The 21,320-nt window shown below is 37.2% G+C and overlaps 1 protein-coding gene across 4 annotated transcripts in view; it reads right to left on the bottom strand.

Moving 5' to 3' along the window:
• The window catches only part of col15a1a (collagen, type XV, alpha 1a), a 65,160-nt gene that overhangs the window by 4,514 nt on the left and 39,326 nt on the right, over positions 1-21,320 (bottom strand). For 3 of the 4 annotated variants that reach the window (XM_057323204.1, XM_057323206.1, XM_057323205.1), the window contains exons 11-40: positions 20,350-20,427; positions 20,140-20,202; positions 19,763-19,894; positions 17,216-17,269; positions 16,604-16,639; positions 16,277-16,402; positions 15,786-15,851; positions 15,667-15,702; positions 13,972-14,013; positions 13,595-13,657; positions 13,466-13,501; positions 13,291-13,374; positions 13,116-13,181; positions 12,074-12,136; positions 11,308-11,394; positions 10,534-10,569; positions 9,885-9,938; positions 9,458-9,514; positions 8,680-8,739; positions 8,540-8,581; positions 7,177-7,198; positions 6,206-6,283; positions 6,090-6,115; positions 5,827-5,916; positions 4,979-5,123; positions 4,473-4,540; positions 3,799-3,927; positions 3,648-3,698; positions 3,456-3,518; positions 437-634 (exon numbers count right to left, since the gene is read on the bottom strand). In XM_057323204.1, coding sequence (XP_057179187.1) covers positions 437-634; positions 3,456-3,518; positions 3,648-3,698; positions 3,799-3,927; positions 4,473-4,540; positions 4,979-5,123; positions 5,827-5,916; positions 6,090-6,115; positions 6,206-6,283; positions 7,177-7,198; positions 8,540-8,581; positions 8,680-8,739; positions 9,458-9,514; positions 9,885-9,938; positions 10,534-10,569; positions 11,308-11,394; positions 12,074-12,136; positions 13,116-13,181; positions 13,291-13,374; positions 13,466-13,501; positions 13,595-13,657; positions 13,972-14,013; positions 15,667-15,702; positions 15,786-15,851; positions 16,277-16,402; positions 16,604-16,639; positions 17,216-17,269; positions 19,763-19,894; positions 20,140-20,202; positions 20,350-20,427 — 2,151 coding nt within the window. The remainder of the gene's footprint in view (positions 1-436; positions 635-3,455; positions 3,519-3,647; positions 3,699-3,798; positions 3,928-4,472; positions 4,541-4,978; positions 5,124-5,826; positions 5,917-6,089; positions 6,116-6,205; positions 6,284-7,176; positions 7,199-8,539; positions 8,582-8,679; positions 8,740-9,457; positions 9,515-9,884; positions 9,939-10,533; positions 10,570-11,307; positions 11,395-12,073; positions 12,137-13,115; positions 13,182-13,290; positions 13,375-13,465; positions 13,502-13,594; positions 13,658-13,971; positions 14,014-15,666; positions 15,703-15,785; positions 15,852-16,276; positions 16,403-16,603; positions 16,640-17,215; positions 17,270-19,762; positions 19,895-20,139; positions 20,203-20,349; positions 20,428-21,320) is intronic. The other variant, XM_057323207.1, reaches the window with a different exon arrangement.

Raw genomic sequence — 21,320 nt, 5'->3', positions numbered from 1 at the left:
TTCCATTACAGACACTGCTGTACAGTATATCAAAATGTTATCATCATTAGAAAAATCCCAAATGGTTCAGTTGTTGTCACATATCTGTGAATTCCAGTAAACCGTAGGGTGGGGATTGTCCGGCACATGGGCCGAATCTGGCTAGCTAACGTCCTGATTTGAATGGTAGGCACATATTAGATCAAGGTTCCCTCTACAGCTCAACTAGAAAAAAACGTTCCCTTTCCTACCCCCGATGCTCTGTTTTTGCCAAGAAACAGTGTGGACTTCACAGTGGACTGCCACCCGACAGTCTATGCAGCATTACACCAAAGTGTGGAATCAAATGAGCTGAACAATAGCTGAGCGCAGCATTTGGGACAGGGTGTAAACCTGCATTATAAAAGCTAAATTCAAAATGAAGCTTAAAAAAGATAGTGTGTAAAAGGTGCTTTACCCTTAAGTTGACGATGGGAATGTTTGCACGGTACATTGGCTGCACCACGTCAATCAGATCTTGAAGATGATGGGAGAGGAAGGCTTTATAATCGTCTCTGATGCCCATGGCTTGAGCTTGGATCCTGCAAAGCTTATTGACCGAATGGATGGAACCCACGTTTCCAGACAAGGGCGTGTTCAGAGCCACCAACCTGAGCTGAGAAACAGATGAGATTGTCATACAGAGACAGATACAGTATATTGAAATGAATGAATTTGATAAATTGCATCATTGAAGTGATTCAGTTAATGGAAATCATTTCAATCAATGGTCTTTGTTAGTATTAATAGAAATCATTTTCTATGTTGTACAAGCAAAAGTTATGATACAGAAACAGTACATTAGATACCAAGATTATTTTAGTTTACTAAAATGAAAACTTTGAAAACGTTTCTGTTTATTGAAGTCAAATATAATCTTGGCCGAAAGATTATTGGAAAAATCTTAAATTTATTTCAGTGTATTTCTGAGGCAACATTTCAGTTTTAAGGCCCTAAAATTATAATAATAAACACACACGCACACACGCACGCACACACGCACACACGCACACACGCACACACGCACGCACACACACACGCACACACACACGCACACACACACGCACACACACACGCACACACACACGCACACACACACGCACACACACACGCACACACACACACACACAAAATATATATATCCTCCTGAGACCCAGGGAGTTTAAGGCACTAAAGTATAACAATTAACAAAAATTAAAATTAAATTAAATAAAAATATATAGTTTACATTAATATATACTTACTGTATATCGCAACATAAAAATAAACTAAAAATTAAATGACAAAAGCATAAATAATTCATTTTAAATATGAATAAATGTAAAAACACAACTATATTAACACAGGCAGATACACTGAAAAGCACATTGCTCAATTCACCGAGACTACGTATCAAAACGTCAACAATCTTCATGGTTATAATATTACTCCTAGTACTGAAGCCCATTTCAGACATAAATCATGGTTTGGTCAATAATTTGAAGATGATTTTGAAAAGTAAAACTTAATCAAATGTGAAGTCATAATTATTCTCATAATTATTGGATGAAGAGTCAAATATGAAGTAAATGTCTCTGCTAATTTTAGTCCAACCACATCCAATGCTAAGTGGCTGTTATTGAAGCGACTATGGCAGTGCAAAGCTATATTAGACCTGACAACAAACCCACAACCCACAAGTGTTATTACTTAATCCCCATGCAGCCAATCATAACACATCTTATTTAAATACAGACGTCCTAAATGTACAAATCATTCTTGTAGTTACATATGAGTTATTCCACAGTTTTGATGAGTTTTAATGTGTAAAATGTCGACCCTTTGAGACGATACAGAAGTAATCAAGTATTTCAGGAGCAGAATGTTTTATATAGCCTAAAGAATATGGCGTGCAGTTACCTCACAGAGTTTGAAAACATTTTTAAAACAATTTAATCAACATGATTAATCACAATTACAATATCATGGGGAAAAGCAATAATGATTTTGCCAAAATCATGCAGACCTACCATCAGGTTTTTTAATATTGCATTTAAACACATTAATTTGTCATTAAATAAAAATGACTGAAACGCATGTGTGTTTTCCCCATGTTAAAAAATTGGTGGTTACCTATCGGTGGGTTACATATGGCGACCCACTGGCCCCTTCTAATTAATGACAAACATAATTTAAACTCGAAATTAACGGAAAATTTAAATTCTTATTTTCTATATTTACTTCGGCCATTGCCAGATAGGCTACACATAGGCCTATATAATGAACTTATCAAATTTTTGTTTTGAACTATACAATTCATGAAACTGCAAAGTTGTCATTTTATTGAAAACAAATGCCTTTACGATCTAATATGTGATAGGGAAAAAGTTTGGCAAACAGCAAATTCGAACCCACGACGACATGAAGTAAGTAACACGCGCTTTACGCTCAACGCTCTACGCCACTGGAGCTGCCAGATTGCTTGTACTATTCTTACATTTTCTCTATTCCAATCTGAAACTGGTAACTAAACTAAAGAGCAGCACTCTACGGTGCTTTTAAGTGGTCGGAACGGACTTAAAAACGTATTTTGGATTTAACACCTGTTCTAAACTCAAAGATGTGGATTCGGACGGCAATTACATTACCGCACGACCTTGGTGATCATCAAAAAACGTAGGTAATTCGGCCAGGGATTTTTCCACGGGTGGTGGGAGAAAAACAGACAATCTGGATTCAGACGGCAATAAAATCACAATTTACCTTCCGTAAATGGAGATTTTATTGCCGTCCGAATCCAGAAAATATCTTACGTCCCTATGAGAAACAATTACCGTCCGAATAGCGCTATAGTTAGGTACAGTGTATTATATTGTATTTATGTCAATAGATCCTCCAACACATTGGACCTGTAAATAAAATAAAAATTGATAGAGAAATCTCGTTGATTGAAATATCTTTCTACAGAGCAGAAGAGTCTACACAGACTAACATAAACTGTGTCTGGGATGCTCTTCAATAGCAGTACAAGGACAAAACCGTAATTTAGTCTAAAACAGGAGCTTTGAAAACCACCACGATACTTTTAGAGTCCTGATCATTCTGAGGTTTTTGAGGTGCCCAAACCGATGTTTTACATAACGGAGCTTCTACCAAACCTTGACAAATGTCGAAATGAAACATATTTGTATTTCCAGTTGAGGAGAGCCTGGGAATGAAAGTATTCATTGGTGCCATTATACAGTGCATTGTGGGAAAGACAGAGATACATTGTAAAATTGTAGGATTTGAGAGAAACTTTATTTTGGGGTTAAATTGCCGCTGTGGAAAACTTTCCAGTAGTGGGTGGCAATCATCAGACAAGCGTGTGTAAGCGAGCAAGACACAAATGCAAAAACATACTCTATATCGCGCACGCACGCACGCACGCGCACGCGCACACACACTCACACACTTACTGCATTTCCTGTGTGGATTTTGGGTGTAATACTGAGTTGAGGGGACAGAATCAGTGGTCCGGCCTGTAAGAGATTGATAGAAACATTTCAGCTCTCAGGTCTAAGACATTCCTACTTCGCATATTTAAGTGAGTTCTTTCCATTAATAGTATTTCATGTAACCAATGTTCTATCCAAAAAATCAGCACTTACATCATCTTGTGAGAAGACAGGGGCAGTATATGTCTCGATCAGGCCACCAAGCTATGAAAGGAAGAATGACTTAAATCCAAAAACGAGAGCGAAAGAACCTGAACATAAACCATAAATGTAAACAACATGAGCATTTGATTTACCCATTTACCTGAATCTCTCTCCAGCCTCCTGGCACTTTAATATAGAGTTTACCCGTATCAGTAACAAAGGACAGTGTTCCCACCTCATCCACATGTGACTGTTGTCTCATTTCTTGGAGACTTGCATAATTCCTGACCTGGAGAAATACATGTAAAACAATCGCAATGATGAATATTCTTTCAAGCAACAGTTTGTCTAAACTTAAACTACCATAAAAGTTTTCACCATTCTGCTCAACTTTGTTTGCGTTCCACTGATAAAAGAACATCATGTACAGGATTTATGACATGTAAGTAAATAATTTGTTATTTCATTTCATTTCATTTCGAGAATTGAAATTTCTTGAACCATGAACACGAGCTGGGTCACATTTCCCAACAGCCTTCTTGCATTAGCATGAGAATGTGTTTCACTGCGTTTCATAAACCCAGCCCAGATCAGATTCTACTCCTCGAAAGCCAAGATCAACTACAAGCATTTTAGGATTTTCTTCAAGAGATATTTGTGTATTTTTAAAACTGTTTAATCTATTTACCGTATTTCTAATTTTGTTAAATCTCAAGGTCGTGTTAGCAACTTGTCCGCTTTGCAAAACCGAGTCTAATGTTTCTCAACAGATTAATTTAAATCTAACTACAGATCATTTATTTTAGATCGCATTGTTGAGGCGCTTCTACTTACGGCACTTGAGGTATCAGTGGCTCTTCCTGGGAGCCCGGGGGGGCCAGGGGGGCCGGGGATCATGACGCCTGAAACAACATGAACTCGAGCGTTACCCTTCTCTATACATATCAAAGAGTGATAACAGCAAAACTGCACCATAGGCCGTGTTTGTTTTCATCGCAGTGAAATGAATAGCTGTCAGGACACTCAGCAGGGATTAACTAGAGAGTGTGAGGGAGGAGTCTCTCCACCGATGGCCATTTGGTCCCTCATAACCTTACATCAACAACATGGCTCCTTCGGCAGAGGAGGAAATCAGGTTGACTTGAAACAAACAGACAGATGAGCTAAAACGTACAAATTGCTTTTTATGACGCTTGACCTGTCAAGCTCTTTGGTCGACAAAGTTACCACTGTTTCATCAAAGCTGGTTTCAACCAATAAGGAACTGCAGTCTTGTAACAATATACATTTCAAAATTGCTAAGAGAAATATGCTTTTGTATCTTCTTAAGATGTTTTTACCAGAGCTGTATTGTCCAGGTGGTCCAGGAGGTCCTGGTGGTCCCGGAGGTCCATCGAAACCAGTTCTCCCAAAACCTGGTGCACCAGGGGGTCCTCGTGGTCCTGGATGACCAGGTTGCCCCATAACGGATTCCCCTTTAGGACCCTGTACACAAACATCATTTTATATAATTTATGCTTCACAGCATTAAGGCTCAAAAGCAGCTAGACAACCATTTGAAAAAGTTTATGGTCACTTGACTGAAATGTTTACCATTCTTTTGATTTGCATTACGAACACCCCAAATATACAGTAAATAACCTATGACTGTCTGTCTTTGGACACCACAGATGGCTACTTCAAGCTTTTAAACTTCTGAAAAATGTTTATCATGTGTTTGCAACATCCGAAGTGAATGCGAGTAAACAATCTCAGTCATCCTCAAAGTGATTCGCAGTTCATTGTGGTTTAGTTATCCAAAGTGATCTTTTTCATCTCTGAAGTTCATCGCGGCGATTTTAAAATAAAACAAATCTTGAATCACGTAACAAGATCACAAAGAACTTTGAGAGAGAAAAACAAAACGTGATGAACAGAAAAGAGTCAGAAATTGAGACGGAAAATAAATTCTCATTCAGAAGGAAGCAAAGAAAGAAAAAAAAGCAATATTGTAGAATTTAAAAATAAGGATTGAAAGTAGGAACATGAATCTCCACTGGGTGCATTAAAATAAAAGCCCCGACTGTTCTAATCGAGCATACAGTACAAGATTGATGTGTAATAACACTGACAGTTACTGAAGCAGAAGAGCTCTCACAATGCTTTTAGCAGAGATTTTATAAAAGCACATGTGTTTACGTCCACTCACCACCAAGCCAGATTTTCCAGGGACCCCAGGAAGGCCCGGCATACCCGCTTCACCTTTCTCTCCCCTGAAACCTTGGTCATCTTTATCACCCTGATGCACATACAATAAAACAAAACAAAACAAAACAAAACAAAACAAAACAAAACAAAACAAAACATATAAAAAGCATTAATCATTAGACAATTTCTAAGAACAAGAAGATTCGTTTTACAATGCCTGTTAGAGAGAATATCAAATGATAAAACATGAAATGGGAATTTTACCTTCACTTTGGTTTCCAGTGTATTGCCTGTGATGAAGCACAACAGAAAAAGTCTTGTGAGGCATGGGTCGTTTTTTACTTTCTGTCATGCATCAGGTGTATTTCGAGGATACTCACTTGATGGGGCTGGTAACCCAGGGATGCCCCTCTCTCCTTTCTCTCCTTTGGCACCGGAAGATGAGCAGCTAGCTCCCCCTACAGGTGAGAAGGTCACAAAACATGGTTAGAAATATCTTAATCATTTTAACTTGTATAGATGAGCAAAATGCATATAAGATAAAAAAAATAAGAATTTAAACAGTTCCAGGGGGAAAAACTATAACAGCATTTTACCAAGAATGAAAATTGAGACAAAAATAACACAGTGACAATTATTTTTCCCTGCCTGAAACAATATTTTTCTAAACAACATCAGAAACATGTTTAGAAAAAACAAGATGTTTACACTTAGAATATAATAATATATAAGTGGTGTATGAATACTGTGTACTTGGTGTTTAGCAGTATCTAGGGTGTTCTGAGTAGTTGCTAAAAATTGCTACATTCCTTCGATGTAAATGTGTAAGATATTTTCAACAATTTTATTGTCTTTCTGGTAAAAATCATAAAATCAAACATTAAGAAAACTATTAGTGCATGTCTCTTCTGTAAGCCACATAATTTGAGGTAACAGTCAGATCTGCATTTTTGTTTCCAGTCCCAATCTATCTGTGTACTGTGCATAATAATTTTGTATTTATAAAACATACACAAAGATATGCATATTTAAAAAATATCATATATTTAAGAAAATAAAAATAATAAATATATATAATTTAAATATTGGTTAATTGAATAAAAAACGTGTAAATATTTTCTAAATATGTAAACATGTATGTGTTTTTAAATACAAAATGAATATGCATGGTACACAGACATATATTATGTAAACACAAACTTTTATTCTGGATGTGATTAATCGCGATTGATCGTTTGACAGCTTTTATCCCAAAAGAGCAAAATTTAAATGAATACTTTTCGCTACAAAAAAACCTACTAATAAACATTTGAGATTTACTGTGAGAAAATGGGGTTATCACCAAACTGACCTTGTGTAGAATCTCCATTAACCTGACCAAAAGAAAACGAGACAGAAGAGACAAGTGTTAAAGGGATAGTTCACCCAAAAATGAAAATTCAGTCATCATTTACTCACCCTTATGTAATTTCATACCTGTATAAATGACTTTGTTCTGATGTTAGTCATTTTCAGTTCCGGGACATCATTGACTTCCATAGTAGGAAGACTAAAATGGTAGTCAAAGGTGCCCGAGAACTCTTTGTTTTCCTAAATTCTTCAAAATATCTCAAAAATAAAATCCTACTATGGTAGTGGAACATGTCCCAGAACTGAAAATTGCTAACATTCTTCCAAATATCTTTCTCTGTGTTCATTGGAACAAAGATTCCATTTATACAGGTTTGAAACAACATGAGGGTGAGTAAATGATGACAGCTTTTTCATTTTTGGATGAACTATCCCTTTAATGTGACTGACAGAAAACACTGTTCATTCAAAACATCATGACTGCAACCATCTGGATGAGAAATCAAACTCTGGATGAGAAGACATTATTTGGACAGTGAAAAAAACAATTAGGTTCTAATGAAAAATAAATTAGATTCATTAGATTAAATTAAAGGGTTGAAAACCATACAAATTGTCTGTAAAGGACAGAGAACACGGTTTAGTTTAAAGCACATGCAAAAATCTTAATCCAAGGGAGAACAGTCATTAAAAAGGAAATGGCGGATTGTAAAATATATCAACACTGTTGATTTTCCTCATTGACAACAAGAACATAGCTTTCTCCAAGAGAAGGCTACGTCCTTGGCACCTTTCTGAAGTTGTTAGTTGACAACACACCAACCCGAACTCCATGACCATGCTTCTGTCCACATGACATGCAGCATGCTTGAATCATCATCACAGTCATGCCTGCTTTGGATTACAGACCATGCTGACTGAATCATGGGATATGTTTGTATGCAAGGACACTAAGGATGGCCTTCATGTGTGTTCTTATGAAGTGATAAAATGCACACAAATCTTAGATTAAAACTGCATTGTGTGCAGATCATTATCCACAGGACATGCTTGACGTGTCTATCAAATAGGCAACGGGGTTCCCGTAACATCAGAACAGCGATAGTAATTTGTCATCGTAATTTGGATAAAAAAGAAAGAGTTTAAATAAAAGCCACGGGGCAATACTACTGAGCATTGTTGGGAAATATGATCAATAAAAACTATAAATGACTAAAGTAAAGTTTGTACACTGGTCTTTTCAACAAGTTAATGATGAAGAAGACAGTTAGAGCGAGAGAGCTGATGGTGAGGGGAAGATGATGATGATGTCACAAAACCCAAGACACCAAACTAACGCGTGTGTCACACACTCGGTCACTTACGGGCTTTTTGCAGTTAGGTCGAGGAGGAACCGGAAACACTGTCTATAAAAATGTGAACATGAGACATTTACATCACAGTCTGCGTACGAGACATACAAAGAGAGGAGGAGAGAGAAAAAGAAAGAGAGAGGAATACTTACTCCATTAGGGCAGTTGAATATTCCTGGTTTCCCTGGTGGTCCTGGAGGTCCAGGAAGCCCCTATGTGAAGAGACATAGAGGAATGGATGTATTAAATAAAGCTAAAACAGGAATTGGAGGTAGATTGTGTAACTATTATCAAACTTCAAGACTCTCTTGACAATACCAAAGAAAACTTCTGTATAACTGGCTTCTCTCCAGTTCTGAATGACTGAAGACATTTGTTGCTTTTGTTTGTTGCCGTGTAGTTTTTGTGCAAAAGCCAACAGTTCATGTGAGGAAGATAAAGAGCTAACTTGAGGAGCAATTTCTAAAAAATGTTTTCTTTTATTCACATTATCATTAGGATTCTAGAAGTAAAATAACTGAATATCAATGAAAACGTTTTTTTTTTGTTTTGTTTTAAGCAAAAATGCAAGAAACGTTTTAGAATCAATCAATCAAACACTGCTGGGATTTATTACATGATAGGTTGGTCATTAAGGCATATTTTCATATATTATGTTTTATACATTTTAACAGAGTTTATTGTCTTATTTTTTTCTACATTTCAAAAGTTACTTGGCTTTAAATCAGGCGTGTTGTAATGTGACTTATTTTGGAGCTGGATGGTTAATTTCAAGGTTTTCATCTTGTTACTGAAGACGTTTCGGAAATAAGGAAAATGAATGGAAAATAATCCAGAATCAAGGATGCTTTGATAGCCTGACACAGAATCAGCAACCAATTATGCATTTTTTAAAAGAAATGTTTTTGGGTAAACACCAGACATACTCACAGGTAACCCTGTAGATTCTCCCTTTTCACCCTTACGACCGTTCATTCCAGGACGACCCTGAGACCAAACACAAATGTGAGTCATTCTATATTTATTATTGCTGTGACATTATATATAAGGGATAGTTTGACTTTCTTCTACACACAAACACAGGAAAAGATATTTTGAAGAACACCGTCGGCACTCATTCACTTCTATTGTATGGACACAAAACCAATGCAAGTGAATGTGGTCCAGTTAACAACATTCTTCAAAATATCTTCTTTTGTGTTCTGCGGAAGAAAGTCATACAGAAGATGATGAATACATTTTTGAGTGAACTGTCTCTTTAAATTACAATTGCAATTCTGTAATTGAACGTATATTCAAATTTGAAACTACAGGTATACATCTACTGTACGTTGAAAAATTCAGAAATGTAACTTACTGGACGTCCTGGAAACCCAAACTCTCCTTTCGCTCCGACTGGTCCGATTGGGCCCTGGTTTGGATAAAGCAACACACAAATCATAGATCTCTTATGAGGCAAGACTGCACACAAACACAACAATCAAGCCCCTTAAAACAGGTGCACTGCCAAATGAGGTCAAGCTGTGGAAGTATCGTGTGCCAGAACTCGGCCTGAATGTCGTCTCGTCCTGTACGGGGCATCTCTGGCCTCAATACATTTTCCAAAACATTTTGAACAGAAGCAGCTGTATGCAAACAGCCACGGCACAGGAAAGAATAAGAAATGATGAATTGGAAAATGGCAAGCGACTCGGACCGCCTACGGTGCATCTACAGCACAGGTGAACGTTTGATGGTCTCTCTAGCGAGCTAAATGGAAAACAGGTCGCTTGAATTGCTTACTTGCTCGCAGGTTATGTGAATATGGCAAACACAGCAACAAAAGGTCATTTGCTGCCAAAACGTGAACTACTGTGAAGGCTTTGAACATTAACAATTAGATTAATGGAAACCAATAACTCATTTTCTTTTGGTTTATATGCTATGGTACATACCATATTTATACTATAGATGGCACATTCGTTCATAAATTTTTGTCAAAGTTATAGTCACGAACATCCACCCACCTTTTCACCAGGCGCTCCAGGAACACCAGAGTCTCCCTATGAGAAAAAGTAAAAAGCGAATAAAACCCATTTTTGACCAATCAATCAAATGGATTCGACAATTTTACACATTATTGTATTGAAAATTGTATATTGCATTCTTTAGCAAGCTATTGCATTTTTGTTCAATATCATGAATCCCTAGTATTTCAGGTGGAGCGTGTTGACAAGAGAAATCATTTAGCTTTATCGAGTTAAAGGGATAATCCACCCAAAAAATGAACATTCTGTCATAAATTACTCAACCTCAAATTGTTCCAAATCTGTATAAATGCTGTTGTTCTGTTGAACACAAAGAAAGATATTTAGCTGAGAATGTTAGCTGAGATTTCTGGGTTAGTCAAGAAATGGTAGTCAAAGATGCCCCAGAACTGTTTGTTTTCCAAAACTCTTCAAAATATCTTCTTTTGTGTTTAACAGAACAAAAGATTCGTACGTTTTTTTTCTCCTATGGTATCAATGGTGCCCCAGAAATCTCAATTGCTAACATTTTTACAAATACCTTTCTTTTTGTTCCGCCAAACAAACAAATGTATACAGGTTTGAAGCAACTTGAGGGTGACAAAATGATGACAGAATTTTCATTTTAGGGTGGACTATCCCTTTAAGAAGCCTGGTAGGCCATGCCCAGCATTCAAAGCGCAACATCCTCTATGCTGGTAACCAGCTATACTTGTTTTTTCTGCAGGTAAATCATTTGTTAAAAGCACTAAGAGTATAAAAGTTGTGAATAACCTTTAGCCCCTTTGGTCCCTGTGGCCCCGAAACTCCAGACATGAGCACTCCATCAGTAACGGATAACCCCGGCTCTCCTTTCTGACCCTAAACATGGACACGATGTATAAAAAAGGAGCAAAACACAAATGTAAATGAGAACATGGTTAAAAACACACCCCAATCCACATTCATGAGCCACAAACACTTCCTATGATAATGTGTGAACTAGTCGCTATGCAGAATATGATACACGCAAACTGCAGCCCCCCCCCCCACACACACAGGTTAACAAAAACCGTATGCGGTACTTCAGACCTTAAGCGAGGCTAGTGTGGGATAAGCTTTTCGTTCAGGTATCTGAACGTAGTTTCTGTGAGGTTCTTATACCGAGTGTGTGTGAGTTCAAGTCTGGAAAGGTTACTCAATTTTTACAATCTTTTATAATCTGACACATCAGTACAGCAATATCGTGCTAGTAAAAGAAGCCAATATCGTTGTTTAAAGCGAAGCATTTCACTAGGCTGTGATCAGATATTGAACATATTGAGACGTATCGTGTTTGAACTATAAATGGAATCAATTATCCAATTATAATTGTTTGTGTATCTGTGCTGTATGTGTGGTCTGACAGTATATCGAGGCGTTTGCGTGGTAAACCTCGATTATCTAAATTCTTGTTTATATGCCAATAAACAACACCTCTTTGAAGCAGCATGGCCCATTTCTTCCGTGACAAACACATGCGTGCTCATTCACACCTGTCATACAGTTTCAGATAACTCACCTGTATACCTGGAGGTCCCTGGACCCCTGGAACCCCACGATCACCTTTGGGACCTCTTGGCCCCTGAGGGAATAACAAAAGTGTTTGGTTTATAACAGTACAAGTGTTATTAACCAATATATATTGTAAAAAATAATGCAGTGCACCTCCACAATTACAGGGTATTGAGGATGGCGGCTTAGGAGTTGTCATACAATTTATAGGTAGCACATTGCACTGAACCAATGGTCCCTCGAATTCAAGCTTTTAAATGAATCTTTTGACTATATTTTAAATGTATTAAATAACAATAAACACGTTAAATATCCTTAAATTTCAGTAATTGTCCTGTTTGAATGTTCCACTGACCATCACAATACAGAGTCTGATAGGGTGCTTATAACAACTGTAGTTCCTAGTAGGAACTATAATGGCTTGGGATTGTTTTAAATTGTGGTATTAAATGTAAAAACAACACAAAGAATCAGTTAAAAATCTCAAAATCATGTTTTCTTTTTGTGCAAACTGCTTGATTAAGTAATAATAACTAAAAAATACAGCTCTAATATAAAAAAATAGTGACACAATTTCAAAGATTTTTGAAATTTAAAAAAACTAAGTTATCTGTTTTTGCCAAAAAAACTTTTAATATGCATTTGACATTAAAGTAGGAGCCTCTTCTCTGAAAAGTGTTCCACGGTTCAAACAAAAGCAGACTTGATGGTTTACATGCCACGCAGCTCTTTGTTTGTTTCGCTTGACTTGTCAATGCCCGTAAATTTCATTATAAAGCAAAGCTAAAGTGTCGTAATTGTTTAAAACCTAATTTCACGCCAAGGCAAGTAAACACTGAATCCATCGACTTTTCATTGTAAATAATGCAATTACACTGCAGCATGTTTAAATTCCTGTGGCTTTCATGAAGCGAACGTGTTGTTTTTCAAACGTTTTGAGGAGCTGTTGTACCGTAATCTCAAAGCTAATCTTTCTTGAAAGTTTGTGCTTGAGTTTTTGTATTGAGACGAGTGTAGAAGTTTAGGAATTGGACTGCGAGGCTTCTTACCAGCGGTCCTTGAAGTTCAAAACTCCCTGAGATGTTCAAGAGACCATCGGTGTCATTGAGCATTAGCTGAGGGGGGAGAAAGAGTTCAAAAAGCATTGTTGACGGGTTCAAAAGAATGACTTTTTGAATGAATTGTGTGGGACATTTCAAAACCACAGGATGTATATCGACTCACCTCATGCAGGTTGATGATTTGTCCCGGAGGTCCGGGGGGGCCTGGGGACCCAGGTGGACCAATTCCATCCAGACCCCGTTCACCCTAAAACACAAAATGCACAAACCATTGGCATCAGTCAAATCACTCATGTCTGAGAAACACATCAGAAATATATGGAGTCGTGAATACAAACCTTCTGCCCCATATCACCTTTCTCTCCATTTCCCCCCTAAAATAATAATAATAATATGTTGCTGTGTAGTATTAACTCTACCGTATAAATATAAATATCTTCTACATATATTGTCTACTGTATATTTACCTGTTTTCCAGGCAGTCCAGCTAATCCAGGTTGTCCATCAGCTCCTTTAGGGCCTGGTTCCCCCTATAGGAGCATAGAAGAAATTATTATAAAACAATATTACTGCAAATCATTTTGTGTAGAATAAACTTAACAGGACCTCCTTATCTCAGGCCCCCAAAAACTATTTCAGTGTTTTCCCTGACGAGTTCAAAGTGAATGACGCATTTCATTGACCCCTGCAGATGTCTCAACGTTAGAAAATACGAGGCTAATGCGGAACACGTGGGTAGGAACAGCATGCTTCTTTTGGAAAGCGGGAATGGAAACAGTTGTGGACATGTGTGTACTGATGTGTTGATGTTTTTGTGATGTGACTGTGTGTGAAGAGTACAAACCTTCACAGAAACACCCGGAGGGCCATCAGCGCCATCTTTTCCCTAAAAAGAAGAGTTGGAATATTGAAATAAGTGTTAAGATTAGCAAACCTCTACTGTGAGGTGTGTGTAGTATGAAGTTTAGATACACCACATACTCACAAAGATCACACATCGACACATTAAACATGATGCAGTGCCAGGTAATATCATACAGTGAAATACAGTGAGGTCCAAATATTTGAGCATAAACAAATATCACTTAAACTGTTCTAACATAAACGTTGAAATGTTACAAAAACATTTGGTGTTGAAATGTTTCAAATAATGTAAAGTTATAATGCAAAATGAAGCAGAAATTCTAAGGATTCTCAAATCTCGCAGTGTTCGAATTGTGTCAAGGCTCTTGGGGGGTCCCCTAACAGTCTTCAAGAAGGAGCTGCCAGTACAAGCATCAATCACATGATAGTTTGGATCATTAGTAATTTGACCACATTACACGCATAAATGTCCTTAACATGTTGATAATCCATTAAAAGAGATCCACATGAGGTAAAGATTAAAAGACATATTTATTTGTTTTTTGCAGTGACCATGCTATCGATCTTGCTGTTAATTGTTTTATTTTGCATTGTAGCCTAGATTTTTTAATAAGATTTTGCCTAGGTTTGATGTCTTTCTTGCTGAGATATCACTCATTGTAAAATCTCTTAAACTTATTTATAACAATAAGAATAACAAGTTTTTCAAAATGTATGATAACATTTTCTTACTAATTGAGATTTTCCTGTCCTCTTATTTTCCTTATTTTTTTTCTTGACCTTACATTCTTGTTCTTTATATTATTGTAATGCGGTGCTGTTCCCTTTTTTTGGAATATAAAAAAAAATCATTGGAGCCAGTGAGAGAGAGGACGCGTCACCTCATGCAGAAGCGTATGAGCGTTTTAAACGTGATTCATCTCCTGATAATGTAGATCAAGTATATGAAAATAATCCATATGCAGAACCAATGCAGGATAAGAAAAACGAATGTCATTCCTTTGGGCATTCCTTCCTTCTCGTCAAAGTCGGAGCTCATGTTTGCAGAAGGGAGCGCAAAATAATCTCTGGGTAATGCGAAAGTTTTCTGAGGGAACGAAAAATATTCTTGGGGAAACACAAAAAATTTGCAAAGGAACGCACTTTTGGGGAGAGCAAAATATTTTACATATTTTCACTCCCTTTCCTATTTTTCCACCACCTGTATGTCCCTTTAGTGGCTCAGTACCGCGTCGCATCTGTTTTGACAATGTGAGATAACATGGTACATAAAGAAAGACTTGCACATTATACTAGCTAACTGTAAAGTTTTAAGATAAACGCTTTCAATATGAGAGGATCCGAACGCAGCCAGTGTCTTGCTGCGACATCTCTGTACATGTCTTCATTGAACACTGTGTGGCGCGCTTGAGCATGCATGGATTTTTCAGATAAAAATGAGATACAAATAATGGACAAAAGTGTTTTGTTTAAGCATGATAATTTGACAAAAAAATAATTTTGTGTTTTTAGTTTTCTAGTTTTAATGAAAAACCAGGGGACCCCCAAGTTCACTATTTTAGACCTAATGAGAGGTGCCTTAAGGCTTATGAGGGGTCCGGGACCGCCCCAGCCCCCCCCAATTCGAACCCTGCTTAGTCGTATACTTAAACTATTTTCAACAAGGTGAATCTACCTGTGGTCCTGGTGGGCCAGGAAGACCGGGAAGACCCTGAGAGGAAGAATACTCATGAGAATCAGTTTTGTCTGAACAGTACAGTAGTACAAGAGAAAAGTAGATTGAAATGCACATACGGGTGGTCCTCTAGGCAACACAGGTCTGAAGCCACTGCTGACATCCATTCCCGACCCTTCAGAATCCTGCAGAAACACAGAAGATAAACAAAAAAATCTGTAAAATACTGCAGTGGTTACTCCAAATCCCTAAATTCACAAGCTACATTCAGCTTCAGTACTAAATGTACTATTACTACAGTATATATTGTTGCTGTCCTTCTGAAACCTTTTATCTCCATATTTTGTGATTTTTATTTTTTTGCCATAAATCATGATTATTAGTCACCCTTTGTGTTTGTCACTGGGTTTTAGACCAAAAGAACTAACCAATAAAAAGCATTATAAAGTGCTTGTCAACTTTGACAACAACGTGGTAAATCCTTTAAAAAGTACAGTGTTTTTTCCATTTCCTGAAAAATAGCAAATTTGGACTGGCAACGATTATATACACTGTATATCTTCAGCAATCTGTTCCAAATAATTAACAACTGAAGGCCTGTAAAACACACCATAATGTCAAAGCTGAGGCCTTTTCCTGGTGGCCCGGGTGGGCCAGGAGGGCCTGGTTGCCCATTGGGGCCTTCAGGTCCCACAGGTCCCGGCTGTCCTGGGACCCCTGTCTGGCCTGAGTCACCCTAAGAAAATAAAGAAGAGCCACAATTTTGGCACAACTTCAACTTGAAACAAACTGAAAATGGGAAATGTAAATAATTAATTTCTTATTTGCATTTAAAGTTTACAATTCCAGACGAATAAAGTGATTTATTTTATGATGCTACTTGCCAGCCATCTACATTATTACTGATCTGAAGACTTTAAGAATCTAATGAAAATACCTTTGTTCCCATGAGTCCAGGTAAACCTGGTTCACCCTGTCAAACAATTCACAAGAGTGGGTTATTTCAAAAGGATATATGGAACAAATGGAGGAAAATACAGAGGCGAGAATGTGTCAAGAATAATGTGCGTGTCATCACAAAAGAATGAGAACAGTCCATTTTTATACTAAAAAAAATAAAATATACTATACTATAATACGGAATGCTGTGATGGACCAATCAGAATAAAAACGGAAATTCTGTCATCATTGACTCACCCTCTTGTCATTTCAAACCTGTATGACTTTCTTTCTTCGGCAGAACACAAATTAAGATATTTGAAGAATGTTGTTAACTGGCCCCCATTCACTTGCATTGGTTTTGTGTCCATACAATAGAAGTGAATGGGAGCCAGTGCTGTTCGGTTACCAACATTCTTCAAAATATCTTCTTTGTGTTCTGTGGAAGAAAGAAAGACATAAACGTTTTGAAATGACAAGAGGGTGAGTAAATGATGACAGAATTTTCCTTTTCGAGGGAACTATTACTTAAAGTGTTTCAGAAAGCCATGTGAGTAAAAATTCAAAGGAACTTTATGGCAGTAAAATCATGTTTATATAAATATCTTACTTTTTGGCCTCTTTCACCATCTTTGCCAGGTTCACCGTCTCGTCCATCTACACCCTGAAAGCACCAAAAGCAGCACATGAACTCCTATAAGAATCTAAATGAGAGTTTTCGGGTTTCCAGCCAATGATTTGCCAGCCGAGACGAATAACAAATGCCAATACTGTTTCATCTGAAGTGTGTATTTCAACACTTCCTACAGTATGGTCATTTCTTCAGGTGTTAATACTTTTGTATTATCAGCTGTAATTGGAGATATCAGACTTTTTATTATCTCAGTAGGTTTAACTGTGAATTTCTTAAGGGCCGGGTGGTTAGTTGAAGTCTCAGCAGGGCGTATTAAGAAAGGCAGTTTTCCCCCATCGTATCAGTGTTGCTCATGTTCCATCATGCAAGCGTACAGTAGCTGCAGGTGAATCTTCAGAACCCTCTGAACCTTCACACAGTATTAGTACAGCGCTCTTATGGGTAAATGTTCATCTGAAAAGCTTATTGGATTATCTGATTGGCTTGGGAACACTTCTATTAATGTTCACTTTCAACGAAGACAAACATTTGTGAATGATTACATCAATATGGATGTCTGGGGTAATTTAATGTTTCGCATAACTGTAATAACTTTTAAAAGGGTTGGGAGCTAGAAAAGCTACACTGTATTATTTCTAAAGGGATTTAATTAAAGGGGTCATATGACACGGCAAAAACGAATATTATCATTTGTTTTAGATGTAATGAAATGTGTAATGCCCCGCCTCTCTGAAATGCACATATTCTTTTCAAAGCTCATCACTCTGAAAAGCGAGGTGTGCTATGATTGGCCAGTTAACCAGTGCGCAGTGATTGGTCGAATACTGCAAGCGTGTGACGGAAATGTAACGCCTCTTACCATATTTGGAACAGGTTCCAAAGCAATTGTACTGACAGGTACGCCCACATTTAGGCGGTCTTAGTCAACTCATTCCACGAACTGAAGTAGATTTGTGGGGGTGTGGTTACACCAGGCGTTTCAGGCAGGTCTGGATGAGCATTCGCTTTTAGATAGAATGCATCTTTTGTTCCCACACTTTAATTTTTGCAATTTTACGTGTCTAATACATGCATGGGCAACTTATAACACACCAAAGACACAGAAAAACACGTATTCGCGCCATATGACCCCTTTAAGAAATCACAAAATAACATAATTTAAAATGACGGTTTATCAATTTTTTTATGGTTTCCATTATGCATAATTATGTATTTTTTTATACTTTTATTTTTGGATGAACTATTCCTTTAAAAAGACTTTAAATAAAAAGAAGCACTATTACAGCAACCACTCAAACACACTAGCAGCATATAAAAATATATATTTTTATTTTAAAACTATCACAAAAAAAAAATCTTTAAACAACAAGTGCTATATAGCCACACCTACAGCATGTATTTTTCATACCACTGAAAAAAAAATATTTTTCTGCTAAGATCTTTGATTTTCATGTAAATGTCTGTTGAGGTCAAGCATGGTAAAAGCAACAGCCCTTGAGTAAGTGTTGAGGTTTCTGCGTGTTTGGAACATGATGGGAGGAAACAACTGCCTTTTCGGCCCATGGTTTCAGTTTACCATGTGAGACCAGGAGCTCTACTTCAGAGTCCAGACCTGAGCCAAGCTCAAATCCTGACCCAAACTCTAATCCAGACCCACTAAACCAGTCATCAATCACCTGCAACACAGGGTGTATGTGTCGGCCAGTGTTGGGTAAGTTACTCTCAAAAAGTAATTAATTACTAGTTACTAATTACATATTCAATAGTGTAATTAGATTACTGTAAAAATTACTCTCACCAAAAAGTATTTAGTTACTTATTACTAATTACTTTCTATATCTTATATCAACCTTGATTAGTTAAGTGATTCAAAGATAGGCATGAAAGGGCTCTTTTAATTCATTTAAATAAATAATATTAAACTACATAAAGTACTCTTATTAACTGACCAAAATATTACAAATGTGAGAATTATACATTAAAGCACAGATTTTAAAGTTAGACTTTGAATTTTGATGATGTCAATTCCACTATTGCACACACATATATTACACAAAGTATTTAGTTTAATTACATCAAAAGTAACTGTCATTAAATTACAGAAAAAATAAGAGTAATCCCTTACTTTAGTTTTTCCAAGGGAAAAGTAATTAAATTACAGTAACTAATTACTTAGTAACTAGTTACACCCAACACTGGTGTCGGCCATATACTGTAGTACAACACCATCAGCATCATCCAGTTAATCAGGACTGTTAGATGCTTTCTCAAACAAATTCTGCAATCAATAATGTAACACTAACGCCTGCGGTGAGGAAAGGATCCCTGACGCTTTTAAAAAATCGTGGCTCAATTTTTCAAAAAATTGCCTATTTAGTGCATGTTGAATGTTACACATTACTTTTCCAAATAATACTGTTAAACAGCATCCATGCTCATTTATCTACCTTATTTTCACAAAACAAGATTAAGTTTGTAATGGAGACAAATGTTTTTGCACTCCAACGCAAAAAACCCACTCACCGGAATTCCAGGTTTACCGATCTCCCCATCCTTCCCATCTTTTCCAGGAGCCCCAGGGGGACCTATTGGACCTGGATGAACTCCCACAGAGGGGCCAGGAGGACCCGGCTGCCCTGGTGGCCCTGGGGGACCCTATGAATAGACCAAAAAAATTAATCAAATGTTTTGTCGTAATTATAAAACATTAAACATCCCCTCACATAAAAGGCTAACTCACATCTCACAACTTACATATGTAAATAATAACTAACTCATGTGTCATTATGTAAGAGTGTTCAATCATTTCATATGTCTAAGTGTTGACTTACGGCCACAGTTCTACCGAAAAGCAGGGAGTCGCGACATTGGCGATTTAATATTGAGACACTATAACTCACCCTTATTATTTCTGTGTCACTGTCAAAATCCACATAGCTTGAACCTGAGCCATCAATGCTGTCCTGAACATGGAGAAGGATCAGTGAGTTTACTTACAGTCTTTCCTTAAACAGCATTATGGTATTACTGTATGCAAAAAAGCATAAATATTCAAACACAGGCTTTTACAAGAATGTAAATGCATTTGATTTTGAATCATAAGTAGATACCGGATACTTATATGTTCCTGGGCGCCCTGGTGGCCCGGGAGGTCCAGGTGGCCCTGCGATGCCCACCCCAGGATCCCCCTGTTTACAAGAAAACACTTGAGATGACAGTGAAGAGCTTATTCAACTATATTGAGATTATCTTATCTTAATTATACAAATTATTATCATGAACAGTGTTGGGGAAGCTACTTTGAAATTGTAGTTAGATAAGCTACAAACTACTCATTAATAAAAGTAGTTAAAGCAACAGTTTGTAAAAACCGCCGCAAGAGGGCGCACGATCAAAACAACAACAATGCCGTAGCTTGATGATGCTGTGAAGGAGCGTGGAATGATGGGATCTGTTGTCTTCAACTCAACCGCTGATGGCCATCAATCAGACGGGAACGAGAAATCATGTTAGCGGATGAGGTAAAATTTTATAAATGTTGCGAATAATTGTGGTCCATAAATAAGTGACTGCTCAAAACAAGCTAGTGGCTTGCTAGACGCTAGACACCACTTCCGCATTTGTCCATGACACTGTCATGCGGTTTCAATGTCAGTAAAGGCGGTAACAAAGGGTAACGCGGATATGATGCCATTGACAGGCGACTGCACAGCCCCGTGTCACTGTTTAGAATGGCAATTTTCTCACAATTTACAAGTAGTTGGAAACATTGGAGATATTGTAAGTACTCAGCTGAACAAAATATATAACACTAGCCTAGTGGTTTTTGGATATTTTACTGCAAAATTGTTACAAACTGCACCTTTAAATTACAGCTTAGCTTCCCATCTGAAAAAGTAGTTAGCTACACTACAAGTTACTATAAAAAAGTTAAAACAATTTTTTTTACAATCTCACATTAAAAAAGTACAGAAGTATAACATTGATTATAGCAAACCGTACAGTAAATTTCCTAGATACAGTACCTTTTTTTATTTAGTAAATATTAAAGTACACTACGCAATTCATAAAGTGTATGAAT

Source organism: Triplophysa rosa, linkage group LG23 (genome assembly GCF_024868665.1).
Source record: "Triplophysa rosa linkage group LG23, Trosa_1v2, whole genome shotgun sequence".
NCBI classification, from domain to species: domain Eukaryota; kingdom Metazoa; phylum Chordata; class Actinopteri; order Cypriniformes; family Nemacheilidae; genus Triplophysa; species Triplophysa rosa.
The sequence above is the reverse complement of the archived record's forward strand: the minus strand, read 5'-3'. Positions and strand labels throughout refer to the sequence as shown.